The sequence below is a fragment of the Rhinolophus sinicus genome, chromosome 5, assembly GCF_057876585.1.
Source record: "Rhinolophus sinicus isolate RSI-liver-muscle chromosome 5, RSI-T2T, whole genome shotgun sequence".
NCBI classification, from domain to species: Eukaryota; Metazoa; Chordata; class Mammalia; order Chiroptera; family Rhinolophidae; genus Rhinolophus; species Rhinolophus sinicus.
Window position 1 is genome coordinate 5,373,914 of NC_142505.1, and position 13,274 is coordinate 5,387,187.

Genomic DNA, 13,274 nt, shown 5'->3' on the forward strand with positions numbered 1-13,274 from the left:
AAACAAATGCTCTCGTGTTTTTTCTTTCATCCTGCTAGCAAAGTTTTCTTTTCTTGAGTCTCCACACATTCTTTGTCTCTGATTGTCTCTGTGTGTGTCTCTCTCTCTTCTTTCTTTTTTTTTTTTTTTTTTTTTTTTTGGCTTAGGTTCCGTCCTATTTCAGTGTTCCGGGAAGCCAACGAGGATGAGAGTGGCTTCACCTGCTGTGCGTTCTCAGCACGGGAGCGGTTCCTGATGCTTGGCACCTGCACAGGGCAGTTGAAGCTCTACAATGTGTTTAGTGGACAGGAGGAGGCCAGCTATAACTGTCACAACTCAGCCATCACACACCTTGAGCCTTCCAGGGTAAGGGTCCCATCCGACGTTGTTCTGTCATTCTTTTTTTTTTTTTTTTTTTAAGATTTTATTGGGGAAGGGGAACAGGACTTTATTGGGGAACAGTGTGTACTTCCAGGACTTTTTTCCAAGTTAAGTTGTTGTCCTTTCAGTCTTAGTTGTGGAGGGCGCAGCTCAGCTCCAGGTCCAGTTGCCGTTTTCTAGTTGCAGGGGGCACTGCCCACCATCCCTTGCGGGAGTTGAGGAATTGAACTGGCAGCCTTGTGGTTGAGAGCCCACTGGCCCATGTGGGAATCGAACTGGCAGCCTTCGGAGTTAGGAGCATGGAGCTCGAACCACCTGAGCCACTGGGCTGGCCCTCAGTCATTCTTTTAAGATGGGTTGGTGAACTTTGGGCCTGTTGGCTGGCTGGCTGCCTGTATTTGTACGTAAAGTTTTATTGGAACACAGGCATGCTCGTGTTTCTGTATTGTCTGTGGCTACTTGTGTGCTACCGTGGCAGAGTTGAGTAGTTGCAACGCAGACCCACAGAGGCCCGCAGAGCCTCAAGTATTTATCTTGCTGTTTATGTAAAGTTTGTCACCTGTTCTAAGGCCTAGGGTGTGTGTGTGTGTGTGTGTATTTAGTTAATTTGCCTCATTGGGAAACTGAGACTACCGACTATGATCACAAAAATTTCCTTTTTATGTCAGAAATCTTAAAGTACTGTGAATTTTTAGGAAAATAAACATTATATGATTCCAGTGGGTCATAGTTTATTAGTACTGTTCTGTGGATGGAATTGACACCTTTGCTGTTCCTAAAAGTCAGAACTGCTAAGATGTTAAGGATAATTTTTCTGATTTTAGAGTAAAGGAGAATCACTCTTTATTGGGTTTTCTCTTTGAAAGACCTTTAGGAGTCCTAGCTAGAAGTCTAACAGATGTTTTCAGTTGACTGATATTTCAGATGAAGGAGACCTGAGTGAGGAATATGGCCACATATTAAGAAATGAGGAACCATCTTGATATCTTTCCAAGTTGTTTTTCCCCCTACCTTGGAACTATTGTATTTTATGTTACCAGTTCAGGAGAATTTAATACTATCTTAAATGTAGTTATTTCTTAGGACACTGCAGGTACATATACTTAAATCCTAGCAGCTTCTGACCATTTCTTGGTTCCTGGGAGTTTTTCTGTTTTCTTTATAATCTAACAGTATTTTTAAGCTTTTATTTTAAACTGCTAATGGCAGATTGTGACGTCTATATTTACGTGAACTCATGGTTACTGCCCTTGGGCCTCCTCCTTTTAGGACGGGTCCTTGCTGCTGACATCTGCTACTTGGAGCCAGCCTCTGTCTGCACTTTGGGGAATGAAATCAGTATTTGATATGAAGTATGTATCTACTTTTACAACCTGCTCTCTGCTGCACAGTTTACCTAATCAGACTCCCCTTTTGGGAAAAGAGGAATGCTGTGAATTATTGCTACATGTCTCTCTTCTTCATCTGTGTCTCAAGTTTAATAAGATTTCATCTTTCTTAATTCCTGGGTAATTTCACTATGTGTGCGCATCCCCATCACACAGCAGGCCCTTCACTATTCCACAGGGCACATCTGTTTATTTTCTTATGCTCACAGGTGAGTGTGACAGCTGGACTCTTTGCTGGGCATATTTCAAAGGCACATGTGCCTCATTAGCTATTTCTTTAACCAAGTAATTCCCATGAATTACTTTGGATCCACTTGGATGGAGGGAATTTCCTTTTTAATCTTAAGTGTACAATATTTTCCTCTTTGGGAGCTGAGATTCTTCAGGTGCGTATAGTTGGGCTAGAGCCTGCGGAGCACCGTTGTTTTCAGTTGGTTGAGCAGTTATGTGCTGCAGCCCCGTCACGTCAGTGCTTCTGTCTGTCCGTAGGCATTCCTTCACAGAAGATCACTATGTCGAGTTCAGTAAGCACTCTCAAGATCGGGTCATAGGCACAAAAGGAGACATTGCTCATGTAAGTACTGCATCCACTGCTTTCAAGCTGATACGCCGATTCATTCTTACTGAAGTTTTCTGGACTGAATGTGAGGACTTAAATCCTATGGGTGACTAGCAATGACTCAGCAATATTCTTTCCAGTTAGAATCTGGAAGGGTAAGAAAGTAGCTCTAAGCTGCATGGGAAAAATGTAAAAGGACCCAATAGGAACTTAATCTGGCAATTTGAGAAAGATGTGAACACAGCAGATATTTTAAAATACGGAATTTTAGATGAAATAAGGTCTCTGCCTTTATACAGCCTCATTGGGGAGACAATCAATATTAGGTAGTAGGTGCTGAAGAAAAGAAAGCAAGGTAAGAGGTAGGAAGTGCTTGTCAGTGGCATGAGTCACTTTTGTTTTATCTAGGAGAGTCGCTGTCACTGATTGGTTAATGTTTCTGCAGCTGCTTGAAGGACTTGTGGGTGTCATGCAGATACGTGGGGGAAGAGTGTTAAAAGAGGGAGTGGAAGGGAATACGCTCTTACTTGGGAGGTAAGAGGGAGAGGAGAGGGTAGACTTGAGCTTTGTGGGGCAGCCACCTCATGTAGTGTCTTGTAGGTTAGGACGGCAGGGTTTACCTCTGAGTGACATGAGGGCTCCGGAGCGTGAGCAGAGGACACATGACTGGATGTAAGCCCTACAGTGTGAGTCTGCTTTCTGTGAGAGCAGCAGGAGCAGGCTTTCCAGCTAGGAGGGGCTTGTGTCAACCTACACGTGTGAGCGGTAGCGGGGCTCGGCCCAGGTGGCTATGGCGGAGGTGATGACAAGTGATATGTCTGGGCCCTGTGGTTTTTGGACACGTGAAGTTGGTGTTTCTTTTAGACCTTCAAGTTGGGAGTGGGCAGTTGAATATACAGATTGGGAGTTGAAGGGAGAGGTCTGGGGTGGGAGATATAAATAGAGGAGTTGTCCACATGTTGATAGTATCAGAGCCCTAAACCTGGATGAGGTCATTCAGGAAGCTAGCGAAGTGCAGGGCCTGAGTCCTGACATGCCGATATTTGGAAGTCGCTACGTGAAGAGGAACTTGGGAAGGAGACCAAAGAGAGTGGCAGTGAGGCAGCAGGGGACCCCAGGAAAACGATGAGCCCTAGAAGCCTGGGGAAGACTCTTGAGAAAGGACTGGCCAGTGGGTCGGAAGCTGCTGATTAGTTGCTTAAGATGAGAATTGAGAGGTGGCCTTTGATTTAACAACATGCAGGTCATGGTTTAACCATGTCAGGAGCTAGTTCCATGCACTGAGGTGAAAATCTGATTATAGTGAGATCGTGAGAGAGCAGGAGGAGAGAAGTGGAGACACTGAGTATAGACAAGTCTTCTAAAGTGGGTAGTATCCTGAGAGGGTTACACAGGTGGTGAAGGGAGAGTTTTCCCCAAACTTTTCTTTTGGAAATGTTAAAATATATAGAAGAGTTGAAAGAGTAGTACATATACGTACCACCTAGATTCTTCAATAATTTGCCATATTTTCTTCCTGTGTGTTTTTCTGAATCATTTGAAAGTTGCAACCATCATGATGTTTTATCCCTGAGTCTTATAGCATGTATATCCTAACAGTAAGGCTATTTATTATATAATTACACTCTATGATCAGATTTTAGGAATTTATTGTAATTCCCAAATACCATCTAATATCCATTCCATACTCAGTTTTCCCAATTGTTCCTGATGTGTTTGGTTTCAAATGTTTTTTTTTTGTGTTTTTTTTTTGAACCAGGATCCAGCCAAGATTCACATATTGCATTTGGTTGTTATGTCTCACTAATGTTTTAAAGCCAAGAACCATTTCTGCAGTTTTCATGACACTGACTTTTGAAGAGACCAGGCTAGTTGTCTTGTCCCATGACCTGGATTTGTTTAATTGTTTCCTTGTGGTGTCTCCTTATTTGTTCCTATGTTAAAGGAGGATTTTTAAAAAGATTGGAAATATTATAGCATGTCTGTCAGCCGATGGGAAAGATCTGGTCTCTGCGTGGGATGCACATTGTAGACTTTGGAACTTTTAGTATTGTAGAGCCAGAATATGTACATTGGGAGATTTTAAGGGGAAAAGGATATTTCATTGATATCTTCTTCCAAAAAGTAACCCTTAAGAGTATTCTGTGTGTAATTGTTGTTTAATCCATATGCAGAATGTCTCAGTTTCAGTCTTAGAAACATTTTCTGTGTCTTGAAAGGGGGAAGGGAAGAAGAGGGTTTTCTTATCCCTATTGCAGTCTCACTTCTCATTTTCTTACTTGTGGAGACTTTTCAAACCTTGAATGGGAACCAAAGCACTTAAACTTTGCTTGGATGGGTGCGATCTTCCTACTTTCCTGTTATTTTTTAATATTAGGGCTTTTGTAATTTTGGTGGGTTTTGGAAAGCATGGGAGTGATATTTACACAGCTTCTGTTTGAATTTGTCAATGGATGGATTGGTCTGATTTTTCTCTTCCCACCCCTTCTTCTCTAAAGATTTATGATATTCAGACTGGCAACAAGCTGTTGACTCTGTTTAACCCAGATCTTGCCAACAACTACAAGAGGAACTGTGCCACCTTTAATCCTACAGATGATCTTGTCTTAAATGATGGCGTCCTCTGGGATGTCCGCTCCGCACAGGCCATCCACAAGTTTGACAAGTTCAACATGAATATCAGTGGTGTTTTCCATCCGAATGGGCTGGAGGTCATCATTAATACTGAGATTGTATCCTTTACACCCGCATCTTACTTTCCGTTTATCTCGTTTGTGATGCAGAAATAAGTTATTTTTCGGTTAATACCTGTTTATATCCACACAAGTACCACACCGGTAATAACCTGGTGCCTCTTCTTTGGGATGAAGTGTTAGTGACTCTCCACTGCAGTTGTGTGGATGTTGGTAATTACTGGTGCCTTTACCAGCATGTTTTCTTTGTGTTGGGAAAAGTGACCCTATTCCTGCATTCCACTTCCCCAAGTGCTGAATTGACTTTTATCTATCTTCCGAAGGATTTTACTTTTGCCATATAGATATCGGTTGCTAGACATAAGAGTAAAATAAAGTATTGCTATTAAGAGGAAGGGAAATCATGTAACTTTCATGGATATGAGGATACTGTAGGAGATTTTCAGGAATGTTATTCAGTGACATGCATTCTACATGCCTTTATTTTACCTTCATCTCATTGACTTTTTTTTTTTTTTTTTAAAGATTTTTATTGGGGGAAGGGGAACAGGACTTTATTGGGGAACAGTGTGTACTTCCAGGGCCTTTTCCAAGTCAAGCTGTTCTCTCAATCTTAGTTGTGGAAGGCGCAGCTCAGCTCCAGGTCCAGTTGCCGTTGTTAGTTGCAGGGGGTGCAGCCCACCATCCTGTGTGGGAGTCGAACTGGCAACCTTGTGGTTGAGAGCCCACTGGTCCATGTGGGAATCGAACCGGCAGCCTTCGGCGTTAGGAGCTCGGAGCTCCAACGACCTGAGCCACCGGGCCGGCCCCCTCATTGACTTTTAAAACATTAACACCTAGCAGGAGGAGTAGAATGTAATATTTCAGAATTTCTCCCATGAGGTTATATCAGAAGTTTTGTGTAAAACAGTTTTTCTTGACCACTCCACTCCTAGTGGGACCTTCGCACTTTTCATCTTTTACACACAGTTCCTGCTCTGGATCAGTGTCGTGTGGTGTTCAACCACACGGGGACAGTGATGTATGGAGGTAATAAACTTTTTACTTCCTTATTCTCTTTCTCCCTTCGCTCCCTCCTCACTTAGTTTGACACTTCCTTTTTGGAAAATGCTCTCAAATGTGAATTGGAAAGCATTTGAAAGTTGTAGCATAAAAAATAAAAATGATACACAAATGGTGACAGAAGATGAAAGTAATGTTGATTTAGGGTAAAAGGCCACTGGCTTTGAAAATAACAAGTAAATAAGTCTTGTATAGAAAGAAATTTCATGCAGTAATTTCCCATATGTATCATGAACTTAAAGAGGAAGCTTGTCATTTGTTGTCTTGTGATGTGAGCCTTCCCCTGTAACACTTGCTGGGAGCTAGATGAGAGGTAGAGGACATTGTTTGCCAAATTAGTTGGGATGTGCAGGGAGGACCCTTGTGAATAGGAGTGATTTCTGATTCTAATAGTGTTTCACTCCCCGTCCTCTTTCCCCTTCCCTCCCAACTAGCTATGTTGCAGGCAGATGATGAAGACGACTTAATGGAAGAGAGGATGAAAAGCCCTTTTGGGTCATCCTTCCGCACATTTAATGCAACTGACTACAAACCGATAGGTAAGCGCGAAGGGGCAGGCAGACCTTGATTATTTTGTCATATTTTGGTGTTCCTTATTTAAGATCCTCCATTTTCTGGGAGGACTATAATTTTTCATTGAGAAGCAGAGGAGTTATGGAAATATTTGTGAACAATCACATTGAATTCCTTTAGAGGAAAAGCTGCTGGATATAAGGTCACAGCAATAGTCCAGTCCTGAGTCTTGTCATCTTCTCTTTCCAGCGACCATTGATGTGAAGCGGAACATCTTTGACCTGTGCACAGACACCAAAGACTGCTACCTTGCTGTCATTGAGGTAAAGGGAGCTGGCAGAAGTCCTGCTGCTGTGTTGGGGTGTTTAGGATGACTTTACTACAGACGTTTTGTCTGCTGTGTCATTTAAGGTGATGCTTTCCTCGTAGTAGATTATTGCTAACCGATTCTCCTGATGGGGTGTGGGAGATACACAGTATAAGAGAATAGTAAAGAATGCCAGTAAAAACCAGTGTGGAGGGTCCTGTCTCCTGTTATCCAGGGCTCACACGTCATCCCTTTTTTAGAGGTGTCTGGATCTTTCGCCAGAGCAAGACAGGTTTGTTCCAAGGATGGATCTCTCTTGTGCCTATATCCCTCACCGCCCAAGCCTTCTCATCCTGTTTTCCTTTCCCTCTCTGTGTCCTACGTATACCCTTTTCAGAGTCAGTTCAAGAATTGTGGGCTTTGGAAGCTTTCACAGCTCCAGGGTCAAGGTGCATGGGTGCCGTTTAGAGCTGAGGTTTGGGTGTGGGCCTCCTGAAAACTGACTTCTCCTTGTGGACTGGGTGTTCCGTTGCAGAACCAAAGCAGCATGGATGCTCTAAACATGGACACCGTGTGCCGGCTGTATGAAGTGGGCAGGCAGCGGCTGGCGGAGGATGAGGATGAAGAGGAAGACCAGGTCAGTGGTTCTGAGATTGCTTTCTGCTGAACCATTTTTGTAGAGGCCATGTTCTTCTGCTTTTTGCTGTGTTTTTTTTCTTTAAGATGAGCCGTTGCTCCCTGTTGGCATATTCTGAAGGCCTGTCATGTGCCCTTGATCACTGAAACTCAGAAGAAATTAGATTTTATTACAAAACTTTAACCAGTACCTGATGGTCCCATGAGTTCCACTGTAAATTAATTTGTAGGTTAGCAATCTCCGATTTTGTTTTAGAGATTTCCTTGAGTGCACCCTCGGGACCAATGCCCGCCCTATGTGGCTTCAAGATAAGCAGCTCCCATACTTCCAGTGGCAATCCAAATCAGAAAAGTCACTCTGCTGAGATCATAGAAATGGCTTAACCTTTAAAAACTTCTACTTGGCATTGTCTCAGTTTTATGGCATAGTCTGTTTTCAGAGTAAAGAGTGGAGTTTATAGATACAGAGAAGATTTTGACGCATTTGAGAAATTAAACATTTATAAAATGTGGGTAGATAGTATCATGTCCCATAGAGTCTTTGCTTTTCCTTTTCCTGTGGGTGTTAAATTATGGTCATATTATGTTAGGTGCTTGCCTGTGTGGTGTGTCAGTATCAGTTCTGAAGCATTTCGGCCGACCTTTCCTGTTAACTGGGCTCATAACCACATTCCTTTCCCAAGTGTACACTCTCCAGGCCAAATTATTTCGTCTAATCTGAGAAGTATTTATTGCTGGGTAATACAGTGTTGAAAATGAATGACCAGGATTTTCCTTTCTTGTTGCAGATATTAAAGGAGGTCAAATGTCTGTTTTTCTGGATCTTGGATTCATTTTCTGATTTTTCTTCCTCTGGAGTATTGCTTAGTGTTGGTGCTTTGTCTCCTCTTTAAGACCCAGAGGTGCTCTGGGTGAGGATAGGGATAACCATAACACGAGAAGAAGCACACTTTCCTCTGTTTGCTTTGCCATCTCTCTCTTACCCTCATCCCTCCCCTACTCTTTGGTAAATCACGCGCACTGGTTCGGGCTAATGGAATAGTTTTCTGTTAGCTTCGTTCCCAGACAGCTTATACTTAAGACTTAAAAGAATTTTTAAAAAGCAACACTTTTTGAAAATGGTAATTTTAAAAGTATTTTTTGGATACAAGTCTAATACTATGGGTGAAGAACTCATGTTTTTCTCTGACAGGAATTAGTACTGATAAGCAAGGGTGTTTTGTTAGGTCATTTTGCGATTTACGTGTGTGTACCACAGTTGGGCTTTGCAGGAAATGAACCACTAGTTTGTCCTCCATGTCGAATGGTCGCCTACTCTGTGACTTGCGATCAAAATGCTAAAACGAGAGCCTCACCTACCAGTCCTCTGTGTGCTCCTTGATCTCCACTGGAATGCTCTGACTGGCCAAGCACATATTTTATTAGTGCTCAGAAATGATTCACAATACCCAGAAATGGATTTCTGAGCAGAGTGAGGAAAGGACACTCTTGTATATATTTCGGGTTGGTAGTCACTATGGGATCAGAGCAGAGCCTTCTTCTGGTTTGCTTCTTGACCCCGAGGGTGCCATGCTTTCAGAGCTTCCCTCTGTGGGATGTCCTCTTAGGGACGTACAGTTTCCTAGTTCTGTTTTTCTGTCTCCCCTCACACACAGGTGAGTCCTGCTTCTCTTACACACAGGTGAGTATAGTTCTCATCCTTGTTGAATACCATGGGAATATTTCGTAAAGCACTTGACTGAAAATGACATCCTCAGTTACAATAATCTGTTTTTTCTTGAATAGACTATTTTTTAGAGCAGTTTAAAGTTCACAGCAAAATCAAGCAGAAGTTACAGAGATTTTCCATGTACACCCTGTCCCCACATGCACCACCTCCCCCATCGCCACCATCCCACCAGAGGGCACGTTTGTAGCGGTTGATGAACCTACACTGACTCATCACCCAGAGTCCATAGTTAAAGGACAGCTCACTCTTGGTGGTGGACATTCTGTGGGTTTGGTCATGTGTGTGATGACACGTACCAACCGTTACAGTGTCATACAGAGCAGTTTCACTTCCTAAACATCCTCTGCTCGGCATATTCATCCCTCCTCCTCACCCCTCCCGACAAGCCCTGATCTTCTTACCGTCTCCATAGTTCTGCCTTTTCCCAGTGTCGTCTAGCTGGGCTCCTCCAGTCGCAGCCTCTTCCGGTTGGCTTCTTTCACTTAGCCGAATGCATTGAAGCTGCCTCCCTGTCTCTTCGTGGCTCCATAGCTCAGTTCTTTTTATCACTGAATAACATTTCCTTGTCTGGATGGAGCAGTTTATTGTCCACTCGCCTACTGAAGGACCATCTGGGTTGCAGTTTTGAATAGTTTTGGCAATTATGTGCTGGCATAATTTTAAGAAACATTAATTATAGTTGACACACAATATTATGTTTCAGTTGTACAACATCTGATTCGACATTTATATACCTGACCAGGTGATCACCATAATACGGCTCCTAGTCGTCTGTTACCACACATACTTACTATGGTATTACTGACTGTATTCCCTGTGCTGTACAGGACACCTTGTGACTTCTTTTATACCTGGAAGTTTGTACTTCTTAATCCCCTTTTCTGCCCATCCCCTCACACCCCTCCCCTAGATCTCTGTATCTGTCAGTTTGTTTCTGTTTTTTTTTTTGTTTTTAGATTCCACATATGAGTGAAATGATACAGTATTTGTCTTTCTCTGACTTGTTTCACTTAACATGATACTCTCTAGGGCCATCCTTGTTGTCAGAAATGGTGAGATTGTATTCTTTTTTATGGCTGAGTAATATTTCCATTGTATATATGTACCACCTCTTCTTTATTTATTCATCTGTTGATGGACACTTAGGTTGCTTTCATATCTTAGCTATTATAAATAATGCTGAAATGAACATAGGGGTGCGTATATTTGAATTAAGTGTTTTTGTTTTCCTCAGATAAGTACCCAGAAGTGGTGTTGCTGGGTCACATGGCAGCTCTATTTTTAATTTTTTGCGAAACCTCCACACTGTTTTCCATAGTGGCTGCACCAGTTTACAATCCCACCACCAGTGCATGAGGGTTCCCTTTTCTCCACATCCTCGCCACTTGTTATTTGTTGTCTTTTTCAAAATAGTCATTCTGATTATTATGATTTGAGGTGATATCGCATTGTGGTTTTGATTTGCATTTCCTTGAAGATGACTGATGAGTTCAGTATCTTTTCATGTGTCTGTTGGCCATCTATGTCTTCCTTGGAGAAATACCTATTCAGGTCCTGTGCCTATTTTTTAATTGGATTTTTTTTGATGTTGAGTTGTATGAGTTCTTTGTATTTTGATATTAACCCTTTATCAGATATATCATTTGTAAATATCCTCTCCCATAGGTTGCCTTTTTGGCTTATTGAAGGTTTCCTTTGCTGTGCAAAAGCTTTTTAGTTTGATGTAGTCCCATTTGTTTTTTTTATTTTGTTTTTTACTTTTGTTGCCTTTGCTTGAAGAGACACCCCAAAAAATTGCTAAGACTGATGACAGTGTTTACTGCCTATGTTTTCTTTTTAGGAACGTTATGGTTTTAGATCTTGCATTTAAGTCTTTAATCCATTTTGAGTTTATTTTTGTATATGGTGTAAGAAAGTGGTCGTTTCATTCTTTGGCATGTATCTGTCCAGTTTTCCCAGCATCACTTGTGGAAGAGACTGTCTTTTCCTTATTGTATATGCGGTGTGACCAAAACCTGGTGAATGTTTAAATTAAAAAATATTACAGTAAGACACATTGCCGTTAATCCCCCTCAAAATACTCCCCCTCATTTCGAACACACTTATCCCATCATTCTTGCCCTTTTTGAAACAGTTCTGGGAAGTCCTCTTTTGTGAGTGTCTTTAGTTGCACTGCCGTGGCTGCCTCGATGTCCTGAATCGATTCAAAATGTGTACCTTTCATGGTCATTTTGACTTTGGGGAAGAGCCAGAAGTCACAAGGTGCCAGATCAGGTGAATAAGGTGGATGAGGACACACTGTAATGTTTTTATTAGACAGAAATTGCCGTACCAGAAGCGATGTGTGACACAGAGCCTTTCCGTTGTGATCACAAAATACGGGGAATGCTGCTGCTGCGTGCCATCCAAGGGAAAGGCAGGGATCTTCAATACGGAAGGCGGCTTGTGAAACCTTAGTAACTGTGTGTGACAAGTTTCAACTTGTTCAGTGCAGTCAGTGGGGTGTGAGCTATGGTTCAGAGAAGGTGTGTTTTAAAGTGTGTCATAATCATCCTCCATCATGACAACACTCCGTGTTTCAAATCGCTTCTGGTACGGCAATTTCTGTCAAATAAAAACATGGTGTGTCCTCATTTAGCTTATTCACTGAATCTGGCACCGTGTAACTTCTGGCTCTTCCCCAAAGTCAAAATGACTCAGGACATCGAGGCAGCCACGACAGCACAACTAAAGACACTCACGAAAGAAGACTTCCAGAACTGCTTCAGAAAGTAGCGAGAATGATGGGGTAAATATATTCGAAGTGAGAGGGAGTATTTTGATGGGGATTAATGACAATGTGTGTTGTACTGTAATAATTTTTTTTATGTAAACTTTCTCTATATTGTTTGATCATACCTCATATTCTACCTCCTTTGTCATAGATTAATTGACCATATAAGCATGGGTATATTTCTTCTGCGTTCTGTATTCTGTTCCTTGATCTCTCTATGTTTTTGTGCCAGTATTGTGCTGTTTTGATTACTGTAGCCTTGCATTATAGTTTCAAATCAGGGAGCATGATACCTCCAATTTTGTTCTTTGTCAAGATTGCTTTAGCTGTTTGGGTATTTTGTGGTTTCAAATAATGTTTAGAATTATTCTGTGAAAAATGCCATTGGTATTTTGATAGGGATTGCATTGACTGTAGATTGCTTTGGGTGTTTTGAACATTTTAGTGATACTAATTCTTCTGATCCATGAACACGTTTATTTGTGTCATTTTTAATTTCTTTCATCAATGTCTTACAGTTTTCAAGAGTACAGTTTTTTTTTTTTTAATCTCTTTGGTTAAATTTATTCCTAGGTATTTAATTCTTTTTAATACAGTTATAAATGGGATTGTTTTCTTAATGTCTCCTTCTGATCACCATTAGTGCATAGAAAGGTAGCAGATTTCTGAATATTAGTTTTGTATCATGCAACTACTGAATTCATTTATTCTCATAGTTTTTTGGTGGGATATTTAGGATTTTCTAAATAGAATATGTCATCTGCAGATAATGACAGTTTTGCTTCTTCCTTTTCAATTTGGATGCCTTTTATTTCTTTTTTTATTTATGTGGCTAAGATTTCCAATTCTGTGTCGAATAAGAGTGGTGAGTGCGGATGTCCTTATCTTGTTCCTGCTCTTAGAGAAAAAGCTTTCAGCTTTTTCACTGTTGAGTATGATGCTCGCTGTGGGTTTGTCATGTATGGCTTTTAGTATGTTGAGGTATGTTTCTTCTATACCCACCCACTTTGTGGAGAGTTTTTTACCATAAATGTTGAATTTTGTCAAATGCTTTTTATGCATCTATTGAGATGATCATATGATTTTTATCTTTCATTTTAAGTGGTGTATCACATTGATTGATTTGGAAATACTGAACCATCCTTACATCCCTGGAATAAATCCTACTTGGTTATGGTATATGATCTTTCTAATGTATTGCTGAATTTGGTTTGGTAGTATTTTATTGAGGATTTTTGCATCTATGTTCATCAG

General features: G+C 41.3%; 1 protein-coding gene across 2 annotated transcripts in view; it reads left to right on the forward strand.

The window, feature by feature from the left end:
* DCAF1 (DDB1 and CUL4 associated factor 1) overlaps positions 1–13,274 on the forward strand; it is a 74,615-nt gene that overhangs the window by 38,672 nt on the left and 22,669 nt on the right. Inside the window, exons 15-22 of one of the 2 annotated variants that reach the window (XM_074312257.2) lie at positions 147–345; positions 1,630–1,712; positions 2,238–2,322; positions 4,806–5,039; positions 5,936–6,029; positions 6,497–6,601; positions 6,825–6,898; positions 7,418–7,519. In XM_074312257.2, coding sequence (XP_074168358.1) covers positions 147–345; positions 1,630–1,712; positions 2,238–2,322; positions 4,806–5,039; positions 5,936–6,029; positions 6,497–6,601; positions 6,825–6,898; positions 7,418–7,519 — 976 coding nt within the window. Of the gene's footprint in view, positions 1–146; positions 346–1,629; positions 1,713–2,237; positions 2,323–4,805; positions 5,040–5,935; positions 6,030–6,496; positions 6,602–6,824; positions 6,899–7,417; positions 7,520–13,274 lie in introns of those variants that run through there. The other variant, XR_012489556.2, reaches the window with a different exon arrangement.